Source organism: Oreochromis aureus, linkage group 4, assembly GCF_013358895.1.
Source record: "Oreochromis aureus strain Israel breed Guangdong linkage group 4, ZZ_aureus, whole genome shotgun sequence".
Classification (NCBI taxonomy): domain Eukaryota; kingdom Metazoa; phylum Chordata; class Actinopteri; order Cichliformes; family Cichlidae; genus Oreochromis; species Oreochromis aureus.
The window spans coordinates 33,930,889-33,956,585 of NC_052945.1; the positions used below are offsets into that span (position 1 = coordinate 33,930,889).

A 25,697-nucleotide genomic window follows, 5' to 3' on the forward strand; every position below is an offset into this window, starting at 1 on the left:
TTCCCAGAGTCAGAACCCGACACGGAGAAGCTGCATTCAGCTTTTATGCTCCATATATCTGGAGCAAACTCCCAGAAAGCCTCAGATCAGCTGAAACACTCAGTTTATTTAAATCCAGGTTGAAGACTCACCTGTTCTCAGCTGCATTTGAATAAAGCACCAAATCCACATTTTTAAGCTTAAATTTCAAAACTTACATTTTAACTACTGATTTTATCTACTGTTCCTTCCTTTTTTTTTCTCAATTTGAAATCATGCTTTTTATTTGTTTTTGTTTTTTAATGTCTGTAAAGCACTTTGAATCACCTTGTTGTTGAATTGTGCTATATAAATAAACTTGCCTTGCCTTGCCTTCACAAAATGAGAGCCAAGTTGAAGGGTCACCATTTGTAACAGTGAAGGAGCTCAAGTGTACGGGAACCACTAATAAAAGCTTCCTTGACATGCAGAAGAAAATGATCTTGATGTTTTTTGATCACAACACAACACAAAAGTCATAAGTCATAGAGAGAGCCCGAGAGATTATACAGCACTTTGCGTTTAATCATTAGTTATTATTAATTTTTGGCTCTCTTCCACAACTTTCTTTTGTCCTCTCTTCCTTCCCTTGCAGCAGATGGCCGCCCTTCCCTGAGCCTGATTCTGGCAGAAGTTTCTTCCTTCCCAAGTACTTGCTCAAAGCGGGTCATTTGATTGTTGATGTTTTTGTCTGTATTTTTTGGGGTGTTGGGCCTTGAGTGCCTTGAGGCAACTATCTCCCTCCTAATCACACACATATATCCTGTCTTGCCTCTACTTTCATTCGTCTTCTCTTCAGTGCATACCTCCACCTCTTCAAGCTCCCTTCCACCTGCTTCCTACTTCTCACTACAAATTACAATGCCCTTTGCAAACATCATACTTCATTGAGACTCCTGCCTGACCTCATCTGTCAACCTGTCCATCACCACTGAGAACAAGAAGAGGCTCAGAGCCAGTCCCTGATGTAATCCCACCCCCACCTTGAACCCATCTGTCACTCCTACTGCACATCTCACCACTGTCATCCAAGTCATGGTGGTCTAAAGAGCCTGAAAAAGAAGACAAATGGACTTCTTTAAATTTTGTGAAACCCTCCTCTCCAACAATACTCTCAAAGCAAATATCCCATCTGTAGTGTTCTTTGTCAGCATGAAGCCACATCTTAACCTAGCTTCAACAAAATAAGAAGCCTATTAGTACCAGCAAATAATACAAGTTCACTTCTTGGAACAATCGATGTAGTAGCTATACATTTTATACTCTTCAAACTGAAGTCAAATGTTGGAGGTCAGAGTAACTATGTAGTGTTCCCCTGCACACAGAATGGTGATGTGAGACAACAGTGGAGAACAGAAGAGAAATGTCAGAGCTGGAGGGGGTTTTCATGCTGCCTTGCTACAATCAGCTATCTCCGATAAGACACGGTCAGTTAGGCTGCTCTTGTCTTCACAACACATTTACAACCAAAAGGAGAACCACCACGACCACAAAAGAGATCATCTGCCTACAGCCAAAAGTCCAGCATGTCTGAGCAAGTATTTCAGGCAAAGGATGAAATAATGTGAGCTGTGATAGCCTGGTGCCTGTCCAGGCATGTATTCCAACTATCGCACAATGTTTCAGTTATAAAAATGGATGGATGGATGGATGTCCAATTCCCTGCTGTAGTAAACATGGTATTAAATGATTGTTGATAAAGAACAGACTGAGGGATGGACACAGCTATCAAAGCACAGGTAAAATCTGTGTCCTATGATTAATAGGACAGTTAAAAGTTGCAGCAAGCACCTATAGTAAATCACATAATCTGGAATTTTCCCTTGTGACAGAGAGACATCATAAACAGACATTTTATGAAAACTCAAAATTCTGCAAAAAAAGAGTGTTTTGGGTAACAAACAATTTATCTAGTATAGTATTTCAAAAAAAGGTTAATTACCTTCAACTCTGTCAATGTCTTATAAAAACCTGGAGCACCCCTTTAATGTGTGATGTTATACATCACACATAAACATCATAGTGTTTCCACCATGCATTTTTAGATGTATCATCATTATTTGATTTTTCTCAGTTCTTGGCTGCTGGTTAGTGGTATGAGTCGACCACTCAGCAGTCTATTTAGTGGCAGTTAATTAGTGCAGTTGAATTGACTGACAATTGTCTGTGTTGGTCCCTTGGCAAATACCAGTAATCCCATGGAATGGCTCTTTATTGACCTATTAGCAAGAGAGTGCATGAGGGAGTTTTGTGCACATGCGGAGAGTGATTTGTGTTTGGTGTGTGTCCTCCAAGGCTACCACTTGACAATTCAATATACAGAATTGTGTGTGTGTCTGTGCAGGGTGGGGGGAAAGCTGTCCAATCTTTGCTCTCACATCCACAACAAACTGTATATTGATGGCACCCTCATAGGTATTGCTCACCTCTCTTTGGCTCACATACAAGAGTGAATGGAAGGTAGTTTACCTACCATTAACATACAGTGGAACTGATTCTGTCACTGTACACATGTATGTGACTCAAGCACAGAGCATGCACACACTCTAAACCCCAGTTACACATTTGTTTTCTTTAGTTGTGACTCTGCTCTTTATAACACCTTTTTTTTTTTTATTTTTTTATTGCTTTCAAACAAACTGGACAGACCTTTTGTTCAGGTCCCAAAACTGTTTAAATAAGTTGTAATTATGCCAAGAATGCACATTAGTTTACCTGATGGCAGGTTGGAGAGACTTTCAGTGAATCCCCTATGTTGTCCCTTATTGTAAGATTAAAAACAAACAGCTTCAATCTTGAAAGTCATTTTCTATACCTGCATTATTGAGTGCCTTTTATCTAGTACTAAGAATGTTGCCCTCTCTGGCATTATAGGATATGTGCTGTGATATATGATTTCAAATATGTTGCTGTATATTTAAGCAGATAATAACAAGTGCATCTGATCATATCAGATGATAAAATTAGGTTTGAAAATAATCTATGGCAAAAATATGGCAATACCAAATAAACTTGACATGTACACGAGTTTCAGAGCTTGACATGTGGCTAGCACAAATCTAGGAACCGATCCGTGCAGTCTAACAAAACTGACAACTTTGAGTTAACCAATCTAACTCAAGACTGTCTGATAGCTGTCAGTTTATCAGACAGTCGTGCAGAGAACTTCTTGTGTTTTGAAACTGTGCTTAAATAGAATTTCAAAACAGTTTTCAAAAACTCTCAAAATTATCTTTTTGAGTTTTTTTTGTTTGTTTTTTGTAAGCTGTTCCAGTTATGAAAGACATAATAAGCCATTCCAGCAGTGGAATGCTTCAGAACCGCATCTGGTTAGGCTCAAGTGACAGAATGGTCCAGTGGCCCTGGTAATGATAGGACAAAAGAGGAAATCCAGTAACAGTCACAGAGCCACAAAACTGGAATAAGGAGAAGGTCAGGGTGGATATTGAGGCCAATAAAATACTGAACTTCAATACAGGCTCTGTGTTTTCTGTTTCTAATAAAACTTTCTTTATTTTTAGCTTTCTTCATTTTTGGGTGCCCGGTAACCTGAACAGCATCTATAAATAATTTGTAAATCATGAATATCCTAGGCTAGCAGCAGTGGAACTCATCATACAGTTACTCATAGAAAAGCTGCTAAAACCAAATGTTCAGGTCCAAATGAAATTCAAAAGCTGCACTCATTGACACCACAAGCAGAAGTGTAGTTTTGTTTACCGGAGCTGTATACAGAGCAGGTTATCCTTCCAAACTGCTCCAAATAACCTTAACATCCTATTATAATAAATAGGTAGGTTTGGGGTTTTCTGTTTTAAACTCTTACAGTGTCACAGCAAATGTTGAAGGGGTTAAAAAAGAAAACAATTATGTGACCATCAGTCATTTCAGGAATGCCTTGAAATGATGTCTGGTTTGGCTCAAGTGACAGGACCCTCTAGTGGCCATAGCAATTTTCATGGGAACAAAAGATGAAGTCAGGTGACTTTGTCTTTAGATCCCCAAAATCAGCATAAAGAGTAGGTCAGGGTGGATAGGAGGGTCATCAAACAACAGTGGATTTGAACAAGAATTTTTTCTTTTGTCAATGATACTATCAGTGAAATGCACCTCTAAGTTTGTTTATCGTGCCTTGGCTTTTTTGGTAATTTAATTAGACTCAAAATACTTACATAAGTACATAATTTTTTCAAAGCAGAGAAGAAGGACAGTTGCATAATTCCCTAAATGTACTATTGACATAATATTAGTATTTAAATAAATAGTTAAAGTCTTTACCATAGGATTATTTATTTTACTGATTTTTCTGTTCCCTGCAATTATTACATTCTCCTATGACAGAGATATACAACCAATAAGGTGATTAGAATGGAGGACTTGTTATTATTTATTATTAGTTGTACATCCCCCTGCTACAGTATTGTTTGCCCTGTTCACGCTGTTAGCTAGTTGATATGCTTAATCACAACAACAAACAAATAAATAAATAGAAAATAGGGGTGGTAGAAATTTTCTAGAATGCAAAACTTATCTCATTTTAGCCCATTACTGGATCAAAATTAAAGGATTTATCACAAAATACAGTTTTATTCAATTCAATATGTAACTTAGGGGGAATTTCTACTATTTTATGTAGCAATCCCACCGGTCTCTTGTATGGATACTTGTATGGATACTTGTATGGATTTCCTTATCTGAGACAGGCTGGTGACTGGTCCAGGGTGCCCCACCTCTAGTTCTATGGTAGCTGGGATAGCGTCCAGCCCCCCTGTGACCCTGAACTGGATAAACAGAAAAGATTATGTATAAATATATCAAATGATAAGCTATGTAACAGAGGTTTCCAGTGTTGTGAGAAAACCAGTTTGCACAGTAATGTGATACCGATAAAATATTCACTTCTTTGTAAACTTTTTTGATTGCCAGGTTATGAAACTAATTTTGCCGTAGTCTTTAGCTATGAATGTTGGTGTCTCTTTGGTGTCTTGCTGTCTAATAATGCTTTCATTCAGGTGTGATGTTGTTGTATTAACTAGTAAGGAAACTGATTCTTTTTTTACATGAAAGAAGGTTAAGTATAAAACTTCTGCGATTTAAAAGAGTGTTTCATTTTCTATTTAAGCCCATCCCTTTGACTCGTAGGTCAGCAGCAAAGCTAGCGAAGCAGCAGCAGGAGCATCAATAGCATGAGAGTCTTTTGAGAGGAAAGTTTCCTCTTGACAACCAGGATGATAAAAATCCACTACTCACATATTTCACCACTGCTGCTAAGTGGGTGATCTATCACACCTGAGTTATGCAATATCACACACGTACCCTTACACACATACACACAGGCAGAAATCATAATGATGGCAATGGTGATGCAAGAGATAAAGGAGCAGCCCGCATATTACAGCATGGCAGCAGGCCGACAGGCGGTGACAGCCAGGAGAGAGAGATTATTGGAACACACACACACTCTGTCCCCAATACACACATGCAGCCACTCAGAAGGTAAGATATGTCTCCCAGCATAGAGATGCTGGGAGACATATTATTGCTGTAATCTCTTTGTCTACAAGACACACTTAGATGAATGTTTACAGAAGAAAGAGAGATTGTGGGTAACTGCAACTGTGTTTAACTGCATGTTGCACAGCCTAGTCTCATAGTTAATATACTTCTTATATGGTGATTCGAATAGCTTTTCAGTTAAATATTTTTTAGAATAGTTTGAATTATCCTTCTAGTTCATGCAATACTTGCCTACTAATGTACAGCAGAAGAGTAAACTGAGAAACCATTCCTTCCTAATGAAGCACTTTATAATAAGTATGTAGAATGACACATGAGTGAATATCCAAACAGGAGATGAAAACAGGAGTTCCACACAAATCTCCTGCTGTTTATAATCTTTTAATGGTATCGGTACCAGAGGTGGCAAAAGTACAGACACTGCACTTACAGACACCCATGGCAGAAATACTGTGGTAAAAGCTGAAGTACTGATTCAAATTATTTGCTTAAGTAAAAGCGAAAAAGTACACGTTACGAAATGTAAGTAAGAAAGTAAAAAGTAACTCTTGGGGGACATTTGTACCAGCTATTTTTTGCAAAGCTAACTGGACCTTGTGCTTTATTAACATAATAATATAATAATAATGGACATGGGAATACTTTTTGCAGACTTTTTGCAGTATTGCAGATTTTAGGAAATGGACCGCACATGGACCTTACAAAACCAACCAGTGTTTACTTTCAGAAAAAATAATCTAAAATTGTTGTAAAAACATCAGTAACTAATTCTGAGAGAGGCAAAAGTACCATTTACAATCCCCAGTAGGCACAACAAAACATGCTGCATCTGCAAAGCAAGTATACCAAAGTTAAGTTCAGTAGCAATAGCTTACTAATGTAATATACAGTCTTTACTCCAGCAATATAACTTGACACATTGCATATAGTTAACACAGCTGTCCACTAACTATTATTGAACTATTGAAGCAACTCTTCCCTCTTCTTATATTAAGAGGGGAGTGGGCTTGCTAGCAAAGCTAATGACTGAGGTGATGTTTAGCTTTTCAGCTACCTATACACAGTAGTTAGCATTCAGTACAAATGCTTTTTTGGATTTACACAGATTCATCCATCTGGTGTTTGCCAGTATTTTGCTGCTTTAATTGGTGATATAAATATATATATATATATATTAATGTAAAGTACATTGTTTTAGTCACTGACTACTGTTTTTTTAGAATTTAATTCAACAAATAAATCCTAGCAAAAGATTATAAAAGGAAGAAAAACACTTTGAGCAAGTAGCTGGAGCTCATCTTGTCTGAAATTGCGTGAACCTTTTCTTATTTATGAAGAGAACGAGATACCAGTGGCAGACCAGGCAGCTCCAGTATTCTTTGGGGAATGTCAGACAATTTGCATGGTGCTGGACTGTGAGAAGATGTCCCACTAAAAAACTGGCAGTATTTGCTCTGTTCCTCCTTGCATAAAGACATTGATCCTGAGGCTCAGTTGATGTCTCTGTACAATTCTGTCTTGTCCTGCTTTCCCCATGTAGCCTATCCCCTGGTATCTCTACCACAGTATTGAGACTGTGCTTCGAGACACAGAAGAATTTCTTGTAAATGGACCTATGGACATGCCATCCTGGTACAGCTAGACTACTTGTGCACTGTTTCACAGTAAACCTAGCAGAATTAAATATTGAGACACAGGAAGTGTGCTCTCATTGTTTAAGATTGTTTAATTGTTGTCATTCAACCACTGTGTAGTAATGAAAGGTGAAGAATTATATAAAATCACTTACAGCAGCAGTATACTTTTTTTTAACTTTGAAAAAAATAAAAAAATCTTTAACTTTAACTATTTATTTATTTTTTTGTTTTACTGTGGGTGCCAAATATCATTGGGCAAGTAATCAACCCCAAGCTGCTCTCCAATGCATCTATTGGACAGTGAGTATTAAATAGTAAATACTTAAACACAAAAACAGTGGCTGTGAATGGGTGAACGAGGTACGTTGTATGAAAGCACTTTGAGTGCTCAGGTAGAGTGGAAAAGCGCTATAAAAGAACCAGTCCATTTTCTTTTTAAGACATAAAGATAAGATTGGATATTTTGACAGATACACTATTCACAATATAGGAAGGGTGAGACAAAAGCATCATAACAACCACACATACCAGGAACTTTTTCAAACTGCTCTTACCAAAAACAAACAAACAAACAAACAAAAAACAAACGAACTTTAAAGCACAAAACCGCTTAGTGTGCACATCTCTTAATTTTTTGTACAGTGAAATTTAGCTTGGCATAAGGCCTGTGCCTGGTCTTTATAGAGCCTCGATGAAAAGTTTAAGACCACTTGAAAAATCATATTTTGCATGTTTTGATCTTAACAAGGTTCCAAGTAGAGCTTCAACATGCAACAAGAAGAAATGGGAATGAGACAAGACATTTTTTTGAGCACGCAATTTACTGAAAACAACTCTTAAACTGAAAAAAGCTGTTTTACAGCTGATCAAAAGTTTAGGATCACATCCCTTTAAAAGGCAAAATCTGTGCAAAAATGTTGATTCATGAACCTTTGGGGATGGATGGCAAGGGAAGTTTACAAAAATGGACAACAGTTCCAGACAGTTTTCACCACTTGGAGAAATGTTCCCACTTAGCTCATGGAAACGCTTGCATCACTGATGCCCCAATTAATTTTTGAAGTGATCAACAATAATGGTGGAGCTACTCATTACTGAGTTCGTGTTTGGAGCTTTGATTTCTGTTTTTTGTATTTTTTTTGGGGGGGGGGGGCATGGGTTTTTTGTTTTATCTCACTCCGGTTTCTTCTTCTTGTATGCTAAAAGCGCTACTTGGAACCTTGTTAAGATTCAACCATGCAAAACATGATTTTTTGACCTTTTTCAAGTAGTCTTAAAAGTTTGATCGGGACTGTTTTAATGTTAGTTTTCCTCAAAGACTAACAAAACAAAGACACCTAAGGATTTTCTTGGGAATCTTCTTTTACCCATCTGATGTCTGAGTCATCACAGATGTTAACCCTAACCCTACACTAACTCTGTATCACAGAAAACAGATTATTTTATTTTTTTATACAGTGTGGATAATTTGAGATTTGTGTCAGAGTGATTATTTTCTTTGCTCGTTGATTTCCAAGACAAGGGAGAACAATTTATTAAAATGACATTTAATTTTTTTCTGATTTCCTAGGGATATGTTTAGAGTTGGGGTTGGAGTCATTATAGATGACAGTGCTTCTAGACCTCAGAGGGTTAAGCAGTTGCTCAATCAAAAAGCTTTTAACAAAGCTTTAAATTAAACAATATGAATTCTACCCGAGTGTCTTAAGCAATATAGGACAATTTTTAGCATTGCTATTAAAAGAGTTTGTTTAAAACAGCAAAGCAGTCAAATTAAACTCACAGTGCCTTCAATCAGTCATGTTCCTCATGGCTCTATTCTGGAGCCACAAGTGTTTCTTCCTACGTGCTGCTGCAGGGCACAGGCATGGAACTGTGTTTGGGTATTAGTGGTGACACATGTAGGAGTGTAGATGTTCTGCTCTGGGCAATTTCTGAGCATTTGAAATTAAATTTTCCTGCATTCCTGTGGATTTCTATGCAGGTTCAAAAGGACTTGAGAGTTCAGTATGATCAGATAAGAACTATGGACTGTAATGGTCAGTACATCTATTAAGCTGCTTCTGTCTGTTTGTCAGGTAACCTGCTAAAATGTGCATGTGTCATCTGTTTACACACACACAGACACACAGGATATGTTCCTATGTCCAAAATGTTCTGCACATTCTAAACATCTGTATTTTGGGATAATTTGTTATAAATTGTAATTTGAAGCATGGCTGCAGTGTCTGATTCTTCTATAATCTAAACCAATGCATCTGGGCGGATATTATATAGACAAACTCTTTGCAAAGTAACAGCATACTGGAACTGAATGAAAGAAGAAGGGAGACTTTTGTAAAGGTGTTTATATTTATCTAGGTAAGGCTCTAATGGAGTGCTGTTGGAATGGAATGATGTTAGCCAATAAATCTTTAATTAAATATTAATAATTTTTTTTAAAAAGAAAAGAACAATTTGAGTGCACAGTTAGAATAAAAAGTGCTATATAAGTGTCAGATTCCTTAACTGAGACTTTTCCTTTAATTTAAAAATAAAGGATATGATGTTTGGATGTGGTGATGTTGAGGTGGATGTTGACTGTGTAACGACATTGTAATAATCCCTACATCTTCCCCCTCATAATTTCAGCGTGTGACACTGTAGTTTGGGATTACAAAAAGTGAAAACACATTTGCTGCTCAGATCAGTATGCCATTCAGCAGAGTTTTAAGAACAATTTGGATAGCTGATAACCAGTTTATATCCAAATGCAGAACATTTTGATACCAGTGTCAGTGTCTTCACCCAACACTATTTTTAGAAGAATGGTGTTTGTTGTACGTGCTGGTTTCCATGGGAATCACACCTATACCTCTATCCATTTTACAACTTGTACTTACATGCATAGACTTCACTTGCTTCTGTCTCTGTTTATTTTATCATTACTAAGACACTGTGAAAACAGTGTTGTCTTTTTGCTGACAGTTACACACTATACCAGACCCATTTCCTGTTATTTTTATGGTGAATTATCTCATTGCATGATTCATATATATATATATATATATATATATATATATATATATATATATATATATATATATATATATATATACATACATATGTGTGTGTGTGTGTGTGTGTGTGCGTGTATGTATGTAATGTATGTATGATATGCTTTGTTTTCTACACTCAAATAATTATTAAGCTTTTTTTATTTTCTTGCCATTATGATCTTATACTCTACTTTTTTTCCTTATAAGATTGGGACAGTCAACCATAATCCTGTGTTAAAATAAATATAAAATGTTTCTTCTGTCCTTTCTGCTCGCTGTCCTCACACAAACATCCTGACTGTCACACTGAGCTGATCATCCTGTAATGGCTGCTACTGCTTATTGTTCACATCCTGCTTTGTCTTCAGCGCCATTTTGACTCCGCGGGAGGAGGAGCAGCTTTGCAATCACGCACACACTAATGGCAGACACACTCATGGTTAACTTCACATTCACATTTTAATAAAGGGACGCCAATCAGGGATTAACTTCCATGTTTACATACTTCAGCAGCAGGTGAGCCTTGCTATTCTTCCACTCACTGTCAGTAAAAAGGCTACATTGTTTTTTAGCACTGCTGTCCTTGCTACTTTGTAATAGCTGCTGCTGGTGGTGGTGGTGGAGGAGGAGGGCCACGCTATGCTAACCCTTAGCTTGTACTCAGAGAGCTAGCCGTGCTGAGCTAACATCTGATGAAGGCAAGCAGCTGCGGAAAATGTGTTATTTTGTTCCCATTTATCAAGGTTATCTCCATGTAAACACACTAGCTATACATAGTTTCCTAGGCTATAGTCTTTAAGGTGGAAAAACTAAACAAGCATTTTAGGAATTTTAACAGGTCAATTATTTAATCCTTATCTAATAAAAAATAAATAAATTGAAGCTGGAATTGAAATGAGAAATTTGAAAAGTGTATTGGATTCAATTGCTTTGGAGGTGGTTATAATGTATAAAGTATCCGTGCAAAAAACACAGCAAGTATATAGGCTTTATATATAAAAATACAAATAATTAAAAATAGTTGCAATAAATCAAGTCAAGTAAAAAAAAAATGTGTTGTAAAAAAATAATTTTGTAGGCTGTTGGTATAAAAACGTTCTAGCCTATTTAGTGGTGTCAAATAAATTAATCCATAGTATGTGTTAGAGTTACACACGTAATTGTGCTAATTTATAAATTCAGAGACTATAAAAAACATGGGGCACAATATAAATGTTTGTGTTTTTATTATTATTGTTATTCCACTATGAAAATATATGTACAATAAATAATTTGAATTTTCACTATTAAACAATCTCAATAAATAAACTAGTGTTTAAACCTCCGGTCATCAGCAGGGCTTCCCTCTCTCTGCGTCGTGCCGTTCAAAGAGAGAACTCATTCATTCATTGTTCCATTTGGATTTTGTCAAAACGGTCCAGATATCTGCGCCTACAGACTCCGTGAACAGTTCCTGAGAAGCTTTTAAGAATCCATGAAGCTGCACCAGGATGAACTAGAGGAAATAAATCCACAAACTCATAAGGATTGATTTACTCCCCCCCCTAAAAAAAGAAATAAATAAATAATAAAAAAAATAATAAAATTCCAAACCGAGAAAGTCAGTACAAAAAATACATCCACATATTGTCATATTTTCAAAGGAGGGGGAAAAAATCCTTTCGATGTTTTAAAGTGAAAAATGAATTGGCTTTCTTTGAAACTATTCTGCCCTCCAAAAAAGCAAGAAGAATATGTAAAAAACAAACAAACATTTTTTTTTAATTGAGAAAAGTTTCAGGAATGTTGCCGAAAAGCTTTAATATTCTTTTATTTCTGTTTTATATAAGTGTTGTGTCCTCTGCTGGATTTCTCATAAACGCAGGCCCCTCTGCCCACTGCCCCACTCGCTTTTATTTAACCCTACTTTTAGTTTGTGTTGAGGTCTCAGAAGTTGAGGTGCTGCAGGTCTATGGTGCACAGTGTGCTTGTGAACAGATCGATGTCCTCTTCTGAGAAATCCACAGGGCTGTCCAGGGTGCTCTGCAGGCTGGGTGACAGGCAGGCGTCCCCGGCGAAGAAGGTGATGTCTGGTAGGGTAGACGATGAAGACACGGCAGAAGGAGCAGATGAAGCTGTGGGTGTAATTGAGGAGTTCTGGTGCTCGGGAGCTGCTGTTAATCCAGGCACGGATTCTCTCAGCTGCATCAGGCCCGGGTTGTCAGCAGAGTTGGTGACCGCCAACGCCGGCGGAGAGTGACGAGCCGCCGCAGAGTCAGAGCACCCCGATGCCGTAAACAGCGGTGACCGCTCGGGGATACTCAAACGGCCTCCCTCCTCTAGTGTGGGCTGTGCATTGTCCCCGCTGTCATTCGCGTAGGCGGCCGAAGATGGATTGCCGCCCCCCGGCTCTCCCTCCGAGGCAGTCTCCCCTGTGCCAGATGCTTCCAGCGGCTGGCTTGAATACGGAGAGGAGGCGTCAGCGCCTTCGAGCGGCTCAAAGCCTCCCGTGTCGCTGGATTCATGGCTTCCTCCGCTCCCGTCCCGGTGGTGCGTGTTTTGCCGCTTGTGTTTCATCCGCCGGTTTTGGAACCAAACTTTCACCTGCCGTTCTGTTAGATCCAACAGGGCGGCAATCTCTACTCTCCTGGGCCGGCACAGGTACTTGTTGAAGTGGAACTCTTTCTCCAGCTCCAGCAGCTGCGTGTTGGTGTAGGCGGTGCGCAGCCGGCGGGAGCCTGCTCCTCCAGCGTCTAGGCCCGCCTGACTCGGGTCTGGACAGGAACAAAGACAAATGAAACCACGAATATATTTATAAATTTTTTTCCTGCAAGAAATATGCTACTTCGCCGCCGATCTCACCTTGGCTCTTCGCCTGTAATAAAAAAGAACTAATACTAATATTTTAAAAATATACCTTCCACTTATAGTAGCAGCCATCACTCAGAAGAGTGAAAGATAACTATGTCATCAATCCTGTAAATCAGCGAGGGCTATGAGATTCTGCATTCTGTGATCAGAGAGGAACACGAATAAATCACGGAGCTAGAAGGAAATGCGTGTGGAAATGTGGGAACGTTTTTTGAAACGAATGTAGCGGTATCTGTCAGAAACACAACTGAAAGCTCGATTTGATTTTTTCATACTTCAGAAAAGAAGCCAGGAAATTGGCCGAGAAATTCACATTAAAATGATACGAGGTAGATTTCTAAATGTGTGGGAATAAGAATGGAAAACTGGAATTTCTTTCTTTCATTATTTCATCGATTTGTTTGTTTGTTTGCTTACTTATTTATTTGCAAATTTATGTATTTATTTTGAAAAATGCATTGACTGTTAGAGAGTTCAGTGTGAGAGACAGAAATAACCTGCATCACACAAAATCAGATAGTGTGCAGTGTGTTTCCTGTGGGGACGAAACCTACACCCCCCACCACCACCTCCACACCCAAACGTATTTTGTCCTCATCTCGCCATTATTTTTTCCCACCTCCATCCAACATGGCGACATTCTCAGTTGTGTTATGAATCTATAATAACGTGACCATGCTGCTACTACTGCACAAGAAGGTTGAAAGCGATATAGGCTATAGCAAATATATAAGCGATGAACATGAAATTTTTTAAAAAAGAGAAAAAAACTCCCTTGTGTGTGTTTTTACGCAAGACAAATAATTTCACATGGAATTTATACATTTTCGATTCTCGAAAGTTCTGAAATTATTTAGTGCCTATGTAAAAGATCTGCCCTCAGTATGGCTGGCGTGCACGTATTGATCCGCACTGACAAGGATCATCTGTAAGACGTTAATGGGTTGTTTAATGCATGATGAAAGAGTGTGCAAAGCACTGCAGCATAATGCAGTGGTCTAGATATGGCTTCCCTGTTGACACAGCGCTGCACAAAACACACACAAACACACACACACACACGGATGGGGAAAAAGACAATGTCGTTCAAGTATATCCACGTAGCGTGTAATAACTGTTGGAAATGTGATGCCAGTACAAAATAACAGAACATGCTGCACACTCTCTTACTCACTACCACACACATGCACGCAGCTATACATGCTGTTACCCGGCATCCCACCATACCGACCTGTGGGTGACTCGATGCCCGCCGAAGCGTACCCAGAGGCAGTTGACGACGGGGAGGATGAGGCGGGGGGGATGATGGATCCGGTACCGCTGGAGTTGCTCCCTGGCTTAGGGCACTTCTTGTATGATTTCTTCTCCTTCATCCAGGGGAACTCGTGGGCAATCGGGCCGGTCGGGGTGACCGTGGCCGGGGCGGGGGCATGGCCGGTCGTGTATGGCTGCTGGGCGGCTCCGTGATGCGTCTGGAGGCCATTAGTGGCGGAGGCTCTCCGGTTCTGCTGGCTTCTCGCAGCTGGTCTCGGCTGGCTGGCTGTGCAGGGGTTGAAGCTGGGGATGGTGTGCTCAAAGGGAGGCGGAATTACTGTCGACTCCTTGATTGATGAAGTTTGAAATGACTCCAGGACGGCGGGGAAGGACGTCAGGCACTCTGCTAGGGACGGCTGGCTGTTTATGAAACCAATCTCCCTCTCAAATTCAAAATTCATAGCTCCCTCAAACGGGCTTTTACCCCGAAACGGCGATACCCTCCGAACAGCCCCTTCCCCAAAAATAAAAATAAGAAGAAACAACAACAAAAACACATACACGCACGCACCCTTGCACACGCACGCAACACACTATGGTTTCACAAAAAAAATCAACTGAAAAAAAAAACGCACGAAAATGTAGGTTCCCGACCGCAATGGCGTAAACACCGTGGCTATATAATAATTGTGTATATTGGTGATATTACTAGCGTGTGGGGACCTGGGTAGTCTAAACTGAAGAACTATGGGGGAAATTGCAGCCAGTTCCTGGTCACATGATCCAAATCAGCCAATCATGGACCCAGGCCAGGCGGCTGTGATGGCTGTGGGAAGCAGCATTATTATTTTTTTTCCATCAAATGTCGTGTCAGGATACTACTTCGCAGGGTAGCTGCCATTGTTGTGTTTTAACAGGGCGTGAAAAAACGATGCGGTGGCCATTCGCCATGTGCGCAGTGGGCGACTGGCCGGCGCATCCAGGCCCGGTGATGCTGCACAAACAATAGAGCATCCTCTTCTTGAGCATGTTGTCCCCGTCTTCTGGGTGATGTGGTGACGGTTAGGTGTATGGAGCCGGCCAGCACCGTCTACAATATGTCTCCTGTTTACAACGCGCTGCTCATTAATCTTAGAAGGTGTGACAGAGGGTGGAAATGTCACGCTTAGAACATTCTGAGAATTTTTTAGATGGCGCAGCAGCGCACGAGGAGTGGACGATGGAGATTTCTGCTCAGCAGTAGTGCAGAGGGAACAGTTTACAAGAGCATAGCTTAGATTTGAGGACAGACAGTGAGGGGAGCCTACTGATGTGTAAGTGTGCGATTTTTATATCTAATAGATATCACGTTTACGTAAAGGTGTGTATGAGAGGGGAGGAAACTTTAAACAAGGTCTAAATATAATCTTACCCTAAAATAACCTTTTCAGAGAGGCTCCAAAAGTCTTCTTGCAAGATACCACGGTTCCTCTCCCACCCTCTCTCCACGGTGTTAAAATGTTCACCGTGTTTACGCAGAGGGAGAGGGAGAGTTCACAGCGAGGTCGCTTCACCCAGCTGGGAAAAAAGGAGAGAGCGCTGCGGGCCTCCCGCTACTTCTTATAATAAAAAGAATACAGCAGCAGTATAAATGGTAACTGTAAGTGAGAGCGCCCTTTAGACTCAACAGGACGTACATGTAGATTTTGCGAGAGATCAAGAAGTGGTCATTTGTTTAGCTGGGGATATTTTGGGGAGGGCCCGAATAGCCCCGAGTGGAAGAAAACGAAGTGCGGTGATCAATCTTTCTCTAGCTGCAAAGAGTCTGACAGCAGCCTCTCTCTCTCTCCCTAAATAACAAGGAAAAATCCAGCCTCACTCCTTCTCTTCCTTTAGGAGCTCGATTCGACGTGTTATAGATATGACTGAAATAAAAGACTGAAAAGTTCTTAGCTCGCCCGCCCCCCCTTGCCTCGTTTCATTCCAAGTCGCTTTGCCTCACTCCCAGGCTCTAAGAAAGAGAAAAAGGCAGCAAAAAGGCAGAAATGTGTGTGGGAGGAAACGCCATTGAGCGCAGGCAGTGAGTAGGCCGAGGGGCACAGAAAACACAAGCCCACACAGCAGACACAAGTTGCTGAGCGAGCAGCGTTCATTCTCTCTCTTTTTTAATTTAATTATTTTTTTAATAATATATATAAATGTATATTTTTTAAATTTTGATAAAGAATCGGGAGTTTATTTGAAGATTTTGTGGCGAGCAGAAAACGTTTTTCCACATGCCAGTAAAGACCTGAAGAGCGTGGATTGGTCGACTGAAGATGGGAACGTGTAATTTTTATTTTATTTTATTTTATTTTATTTTATTTTATTTTATTTTATTTTATTTTATTTTATTTTATTTTACTTTATTTTATTTTATTTTATTTTAATAACGCTTTTGGCAATCGGTTATTTGATTAGTTTTATCAATTGATTATTATGAAAATGCATTTTTAGTTAATCCACTGACAATATTAATATTTTATTTGTTTATCTCAAATACAGTTTTTCATTAATATTATTTGAGATTTTGATTGGCCTAAAGCCCCATTTCTGGTTAAATATGTAACGTGAGAAAAGACAATATGTTAGAAGTTACCGAATAACAGTTCTTTATTTTTCATAGTTCACTAATGACCAGGTTGTTGTACTTTTCCTTCTTTTAATACTACCAGTACTACAGTAAACACACTTCTAATTCAATCATGACTATACAAATACTATTTGCAGTATAGCATTTCTGTAGTCAAATAGTTTAATACTGGATGATAACACGATAACGGCTCTGTCACATCTTCTGTCTAACAAAACACCTAAAAATTTCTCCGCTTGGAATCTTTTGAAGCCCACGAACTAGTGTGTGAGTGTTTACGTTGCTGTGTGCTACACTAATAACTGTACGATTTTCAGTAGTGCCTGCGCTGCTAAAGCGGATCCGAGCTCTCCGTCTGTTTTTATGAGGCAATAAATTAGATCCAATCTCTGCTTATAGGTGTTTTTATTGTCTGTTAGTCCAACGGAGATGTAAAGGGAAGTGCGGCCATTATTTATGGGAGTCTGATTTATGTCTCAAGTTTTATGTGGCTCTCAGCCCTCCAAGCACGCGGGTGCTAGAGGGAAAAAGAGAGAGAGAGAGAGACAGAGAGAGAAGAGGGGTGGGGGTCGATCACGTGATAGAGCCGAGGCGCAGTCCTCGGGGCTTTTTTAGTCATAAACACACAGCTGACACATAGCTGAGCTGCATGCAAGAGGAGAAATCTTCAAAGAGCAAAGCATTAGGAATTATATCAGCCACAAATCTAAAAAAAAAAAAAAAAAGTGCCTAATAGAGGATTTGTTGAAAATATTGAAATTCCTCTATGGGTATACATAGCCTGCCCAACTCCGGCAACCTCCTAGTCAACTTCATTGTTCCTATAGCTGTTGTTTGGAGTTTTTACTCACTGGATTTCAGTATTTTTAGTGCAGATGCACACTAGCCAGTATTTTCTGCTGACTGATTAACATCCTGAGGTGTCAGTGCCCTTATCTGTCTTTTGATTTAAAGCTGGGGGCATTAAATTAATATCAAAAGATTTCTTCATCACCTTGGAAAATTGGTAAGAACAAGACTAAATAAATAAGTATATGCATACATACATAAAAGGAATGGAGAATTCTTAGTATTGGTACTGCATCAAGCCAAATTGTTACTTAATTTGGATAAACACTGATACATAAGGAGAGCTGCAGTGAGGCAAAATAAATCAAATTGTTTGGCCTGTACAACTGGCTACTGAATACTTTTCACTCAACTGCCTGCCTGCTATAAAGTGATCTTCATCATTTTAGTAATGACTGGATTCAGCACACCAAAACCGAATGTTTTCTTCACCACTAGTGACAATAATCACTGCTGAACATGTGTCAGAAGCCAAACTGCCAGAGGACAGCTAACTGATCATGACACGAAAATGCATCTGACTGAAGGGACTGGTGCTCATTCTTTTATTCAACTTTTTGAGCCCGCAGAAAAAAAAAAACAGCTGCCAGAAGAAAAAAAAAAAACTCAAAACACATTAGAACAGTATCTGGTGCTTATTTTTCAGGTTTTGTAGGGAAAGTTTTTGTACTTTAATATTAATCCCAACCTTAAAACCATCTGATATGAGCAAAAAGGATGGCTTCTGCTGCTATCCCAGCAATTAATACCAGACAACAACTAAATAGCAGAGTAATAGGTGGTGATTCATACATTTTCTATTTTTACAGTGGTATCAGATAATAAAGCCCTTCTTCTCTTTAGTTTGTACAGCAAAGAGAAGCAGTGAGAAGGTTTTCTGAAAGCTAAAGGTCTTTTCTTTTTCGGACAATTCTGTAAGTTTTCTGACAGTGATGCTTTATCCTCACACACCGACCCAGTATTCAGTACTGGCACCAGAGTCAGGTCAGGGCTAGTAGCCCAGTGTCATGTCCTGAATCAGAGACAAGCTGTTTGAACTAAGTCACGGCCACACCTAAGGTGTGGCTTATGAGCAGTATTTGTTTCTATATTATATATATATATATATATATATTATATATATTCTATACTATATTAACTATCTATCAAATTTGACAGTCAAATTTTCAATCTGATTTAACCTTTTGACACTATTATGCACTCTAGAGGCTTTTGAAACAAGTACCAAGTCCTATTATGAGTTTCTGAGTTCCAGTTTTTACTTTCATCTTTAAGAGTATTTTTATGCATATGTATTTAATTTAAAAATTGGTACTTTTTAGTACGGAATCTTACAGAATGCAAGTGAAAGACTGATGGGATGGTTAATGTTTAACTTATAATTCTTACTGATTGAGATTATAACTAATGCAACAAAAGTGCTGTTTAGACTGTGTGAAGATTTAGCTATTAAAAGGTCAGGACTGTTGCTCCAACCTTAGTAAAAACTGTTTGTTGTATGGAATGTTACAAACACTCATATCAGTGTCTCTTAACACATACAACACAAAGTGCCTTTAACCAACTAAAAAGTCTAGGCTAATCATAAATACATTCTGAGTTCATCTTTTATAAAAGCACCTAAAAACAATGATTGTATGAAGTGAATTAGAAAGCAAATTTACTTGGAATATTAATTTCATGTGACACCTTTCCTAAATACTGCACATCTAGAAAAAAGCCAGTAAAATCCATTCCTCTTTTGTGTTGACATTTTTGAGGCACTGTGTTTGCGTTATTTAAGTAAAATAACAAGCATGTCTTTCACACATGTCAGTATCTATAAGATTTGTGTTTTAACTGCTTGTTTGACATTAAAGGTTTTAGTAGGATGAAGAATTTTCAATCATACTGAATATGCTGTGATAATCAATATTCTACATATTTATATAATCATAGCAATTGTGACTTTAGCTTAGCAACAAATCTCCTATTTGTAAATTTTATATTTCATATTAACCCAAGGAAATCCAGCATTTGTTTTACCGTAATAATCAAAATAAGAGGAGCAGGATTCTCTGCTGATACCTTTACTGTGATAGTAGTATTTTGCTTGTTTTAACATTATCTGATGCTGACATTTCAGTCTTTTTTTCTTTTCTTTTTTTTTTTTACCAAAACAGCATGAATCAAGCTTTACATTCCTGTGATTCTTAAAACACTGAGGCTAGCTCTGAATAACATAACATTTTATTAAAGAATTGTTCAACAGACAACTCTCTCAACAGTGAAAGAAAAAGGAGCTACAAAGGACAAAAGAAGAACTTGTTTTTTCTCCAAAAAGACTTGTTCTTTTTTCCATCTAATAGTTAGTCTATATTTTCCCACTATGCATGGGTGGTTCACCAATCCCCGCACTTGCCTTTTCCCCTGTACAAGCCAAGACATTTATGTACAAGGGTCAATATAGGAACATAAAAACTACTCATTTTCTTCTAAAATACAAGAACTAAAAAATGTAACTTTAGTACAATGGACAAGAAGAAACAATGTTTTTTTTTCTTTCATAACAGGTAAATACTAAAAAAGTACAGTATTTTTTCTCAATATAAATACATGAAGGATAAATAATAGTCATACAAAACAGAAAGTCTTTTTTTTAAACTGGCTATAACAAATAAATATTTTATATGAATGTTCACTTGAACACACATTGGCAAAAGACGCTTTGATTGGAGGGCCTTTCGTCTTCAAAATAAGATTTCATTATTATTATTTTTTTTTTTTACCTTTAACCATCAAAATGTAAACTCTAAGTGCAACAATGATGCCCAGATGTGACAAGCTTTTGTGTAAATCATGCACTTTTAAAAACAAAACCAGGGATTCACTTACTAAACATCAGCAAGTTTAGAGAGAGTCGAGCGCACACTGCTTGTGTTTGTTCCACACTGTAAAGGCTCTGTGTGCGCTGTACCAAATGCACTCACTGATGGTTCGAGTAAATAAACCCAGTAGTTTTAAAAATGTGTTTTACACAGCAGCTCTGACTTCTGGGACATGCATTTCTTGTTCAAATATATACCCTGTATCCATGTTAAAAGTCAAGATATGTGAGAACAAAACAACACAGGAGAAAGTGTGGACTTTTATGCATCGGTGTCCGCTATTGTAAGTTAACCCTTCCAAAGTGATAAAGAGAGAGAAAGGGAGAGCGAGAAAGAGAGAGACAGCAATGATATACTTCAACATAAATAAATAATATTCTCTGCTCTTTCGCATTTACCCTGTGTCAATAATGTGCTAAAATAAGGAATTTTAAATGTCTCTTCCATCTCCTCTCATGTGTTTGTTTGAAGGTGTCAACAGCTGGCGTACCCTGGCTATGGAGGTGTGTTGATGAAACATTGCTAGCTTAGCACTGCTGTGTGTGCATGAAGGTGTGATTAGCTAAAGTAGCTTAGCACAGATGTGTGTCGATGACTACTTTAGCATTTGAGCTCATAGCTTCTTAAACCCTGTTCGAGCGATAGGTAGGCTGTCCATGTGGTGATGAATGTGTGTGTATGTGGTTGGGAAAGGGGGTGGGGGTGGGGGGGTAGTCTGTGGGGGATTGTAGGAGATTTTGCCTCCTTCTGAACCCATGTGCTGCTGCCATAGACAAGAGACAGTGGGTTAGTAAAGACTGGGTCTGAGATGGTTATACAGCAGGAGGCAGAAAGGGACAGTGACCGTCGAGTGGTTTTTGCGGAAGAAGATGTGTTCTGCCAGCTCCAGCTATATATTTCTGCTTTCAATTTCACTCTGTCTCCTTCTTTTCTCTCTCTCTCGCAAGCTGGTATAGAGACAGAGCCCTCCACATAGCTCAACTTGGCTGACAACAACATGTGTTGTCTGGAGGGGAAGAGAAAGCACCATAAATCTAACCACCTTGTTAACTGGCCATTAAAATTTCAACCATTTCATTTAGAAGGGGGAGAGCTGCGTGCATATATGTGTCCTATTAAGTATCAAAGTACAATTTTAGACTAAATGCTACCTCCAAAAGAGTCCTTTTAGTACACAGTAGCTAAACTACTCCTGAATTTGCTATGCTCACGTGCCCAACATACATACACACACACTCCTCACCCCACTTTCTATTTAAAAGGCTAAAAATAGAAGCACAGCTAAGTTCTCAATTTTTTACAGTATCAGGAGACCTGTATAGGAAAGTCTGGGAAAGCATTATATTAAATTATAAAATATAGTTGTTTTAATAATGTTTTACTTATTGCTAAGTGTCTTAAATTCAACATTTTTAGGGGTTTTTTATGCTGTTTTGAACAAATCTTCCTAATTTTTTCTGTGCGAACATGGTGGTTTTCATTTGAGTCTCAATCTGACAAATGACTATACAACGGTGCTCAACGTGGATCCTGTCATACCAAACAGCTGCCAATGTGTCTCTGCACCAGTGCCATAAGACAAGCTCCTTGATATGAATTTTTTGTAGCAGCAAAGAGAAGCAAGGGGACTGAATGTACGCCTGACCTCTTCCTACAATACACCTCATTTCCCTGGGGCTGTGGAATACTGTATAGATGGGTTCATTTTGAAAATGACTATACCTCTAAAGTAAAAGTTAAATGTTTAATCCAAGTTCAAATATGATTCAATATGGTTTAAAATTTGTGTTACTTAATTCCCTGTATGTGGCACATAAAGTTAGAGCAATAGAAATTATGCTAGTTAGTTTAGTAAGTTTGAAAAATCTATTTTAAAAAAGAGTTTGCATTATAATACACGATATGTCTTTTATCAAGTTATTTGACAACATGCGAAGTTTGGGTTCATCTGTGATACTCGATGCTGCTGCCTTTTTTTAAATTAAATTACCTGCTGTTTCAAGGTAGAACTGAAAGGTCTCGTCCTAATCACATTTAGTGGAGCTCTTTATGAAGGCAGTGAAAACAGGGCGGCAGCAGAACACTACCCAACACTGGCTGTTCCCCTTTGTGACTTCAGAGCTCAGGACAAACCACTGGACGGCCCCTGTGAGTCTTCTTTTGCCTCTCATGCTATCCTGCTGCAGCACTAGTCTCCCTATGTGTAAGTCTGTTTGTGAGCCATGATTTGTTTGATGTGGTCTTCACTTTTTTGTATATTTTCATTTTGTTCCAAACCTGCTACAGGTGAGTGAGCTTGGGTGCTTCCTGGATTCTGCCCTGAGTCGAGGTGTGGTGCGCCGACAGTTCGGTGTATGTCGGGTGTGTAGGTGGGTCACAGGGACCCGGGGGGCCCCCTCCACCCACATGGTGCTGGTTGGCAGCCGACATGGGCCCTGCGCCATTGTAGTCCATGGTTTGGTGGTGGGGTGGGGTGGGGCCGAGGTGGTTAAGCCCATACATGGAAGGCCCTGAGCCAGGCATGGGTTCCACATAATTAGCACCCCCCACATAGACTGGACTGGCCTGTATATTGGTGGGTGTCCCATAGCCAGCACTATTAGCCTGCACTAGGCTGTGGTGGGGATGGGGATCACCATAGTCTTGTTCTGGGGTGCCATACTTCTGCTGGGGGGGGCAGCCCTTCATGGGGACATTTGAATAGGCAGTGGACATGGAGTAAGACACTCCCTGGTGGGGCTTGCCAAAGGATGGTGGAGATGGCGCGTCATAGCCTGTGCTGCCTCCTCCACCTCCCCCTCCCATTGGGTGCATTGAATTGAGAAAGCTGGCAGAAGACTGCAAGGGCAGAGGAGGAGAGCCTGTTGGTGAGGGCCCTCCAGAGCTGGAACTCAGGCCCTTGTTCTTCTGGTCCTTCTTGTACTTCATGCGTCGGTTCTGGAACCAGATCTTGATCTGGCGTTCTGACAGGTTGAGCAGGTTGGCCATTTCCACGCGTCGTGGCCGGCACAGGTACCGGTTGAAATGGAACTCCTTCTCCAGCTCAACAAGCTGGGCACTGGTATATGCTGTTCGAGCCCTCTTAGATGATGCTGATGAGCCACCGGTTGGACTCTTCTCCCCGCTGCTGCCACTCTCAGCTCCTCCTGATGCTGACAAGAGAACAAAAAGTGAAGGTGAGAAAACATGAGTGCATAGCCACCCACAGAAAAATACCAAGGTGACAGTGGAAGAAAGGCAAGAAACCAAAGATATTGAAAAAAAATGTTGGCATCTTAAGAAGGTAAAAGCTGAGAGAAAGGTAGAGAGAATATAACATAATCAGGCTGCATGCTGAAGGAAATTAAAAGCATTCAGGTTCTTAATAAAGCAGAGGGGGGTCTAGCAGGCCGACTAAATCCCTTGATATTAGTTGTCAACACTTCATAACAGTGGCAGTTATTAAGCTGTGGAGGCCCCAGTGCTGGCCGAGAGAAGCTAAATTGCATCTTGGCTGGAAAGACAAACCCCCCACAGCAACACCAGCTGCAGCACAAGGACTTGTGAGCAGGAACTGAGGTTGACCTGCACTCACTTCAATTTGCTTGCCAGGAAAAGTCAAACTTCTCATCTCATTTATGTTATTATAACAGTGAATTCTAATAGAAACAGAAAGTTGTTTAGAGACAAGGGATTGAACACATGCATATTTGATAAAGACCTGTTTCCTATAATTTTCTCTCCCAGGAAGTACATTTGTGGATCCAGTGAAGTTATGAGACAACTAATGATGAAAGTGAAATAGCTTGAGTCTAAAGTTATTTTCTTTAGCTCAGAAGTTTCCATGGAACTGCAGTGCTTTTTTTTTTAAAACTGTAGTACTTGGTAGTTAAACTAAAACAGTAACACAGGGTAATCCGATCGCTTCAACCTCTTTTTTTTCTATCTTGAGTTTTTGATTATGTTATGCAGTTGCTCAAAACAACATAACCTCTCTCATCCTTGTGTGCATGTGTGGAGCAGCAGCCTCTGATATAAATGTTTGTATGTGCATGCTAGCAGTGCATTCTCATTAGTAACAGCTGATGCAGTACAGCTTAAGGAAACCGAGATCCAGTCACTCGTTATGTTTTCTTTGTTATGGTATTTCTATAAACAGAGATGGAAAGATGAGAGCAGTAACTAGTCTGGAGCAGTGACACTCTCTGAATGATTGTTTGAAATTCTCATTGATAAGCAGTCTAATCTCCTTTCAGTTTTTTGTCTGGTCAGCTAAAATGTTTTTGAATATGATTATCACACTCATATTCATTTTTTCTCAATGATAACCACCAAATGAAATAACATATCTGTCTGCCTCAATGACTGTGTTCTTTTCCCGTTATCAGACATGCTGATGGTATTCAAATTTATCATCCAGATGCTAATATCTTCCATTTCAAATGTCTCTTCATCATTCTCTCACCCTCTCCTTGAAAATCCATTTATCTGTTATCATACATGACATTTAAATTCTTCCTGTTAATATCTTTCTACTTAAAGTGGTTTTTCAATGAGCAACAAGAATGAGGAGAAGGAAGAAAGGCGAACAATCGGAAAGCAAATCATTTTCATGGAGTGATGAAAGGAGAAAGAAGTGCAGGATAGGGAGGAGGAGGTAAAAGAATGAAGAGAGGTATAAGCTACTGGTTGCAGGTTTGTGGCAGCGTGTTGGTAGACTATATTTTTACCTTAGTGATGTCTTTAGAGAAGTGTTTAGTCGTACTTGATAAGAAAGTCATCTCAAGATAACCTGCCAACAAAGTTTATGTAACTCGCTTAACTATTACTCTTTTCCTAAGATTTGACACTAATTCCCGGTAAAACCAGGTATTTGTCATCTCTGAATGTCTGCAGAATTTTCTGGTTCAGTCAAATATGAATAAATATACCTGACAGGTTCCAAAAGATCAATGCAAATACCAACTGTTGTTCATCAAGAAGTAGTTCCAGGATATGACTGTAAAACTGCACAATGTTGTTTTTACCTGTCTGCTATTTAAAACAAAGCAAAATACAACTTATTTCTTTCCTGACT

General features: G+C 39.2%; 3 protein-coding genes across 10 annotated transcripts in view; all 3 read right to left on the minus strand.

Moving 5' to 3' along the window:
* Positions 1-25,697, minus strand: part of hoxb1a (homeobox B1a) — a 116,496-nt gene that overhangs the window by 15,400 nt on the left and 75,399 nt on the right. The window lies entirely within an intron of this gene.
* On the minus strand, positions 10,651-18,773 carry hoxb2a (homeobox B2a). Its single transcript, XM_031751829.2, has 2 exons — positions 14,292-18,773; positions 10,651-12,963 (listed from the first exon to the last, which is right to left on the minus strand). The coding sequence occupies exons 1-2, from the start codon at positions 14,773-14,775 to the stop codon at positions 12,137-12,139; spliced, it is 1,311 nt and encodes a 436-aa protein (XP_031607689.2). The 5' UTR covers positions 14,776-18,773; the 3' UTR covers positions 10,651-12,136.
* The window catches only part of hoxb3a (homeobox B3a), a 58,494-nt gene continuing 52,782 nt past the window's right edge, over positions 19,986-25,697 (minus strand). For all 8 annotated transcript variants that reach the window (XM_039611100.1, XM_039611099.1, XM_039611103.1 and 5 more), the window contains one exon: positions 19,986-23,793. In XM_039611100.1, the coding sequence (XP_039467034.1) occupies positions 22,922-23,793 (872 nt within the window). In that variant the 3' untranslated portion in view covers positions 19,986-22,921. The remainder of the gene's footprint in view (positions 23,794-25,697) is intronic.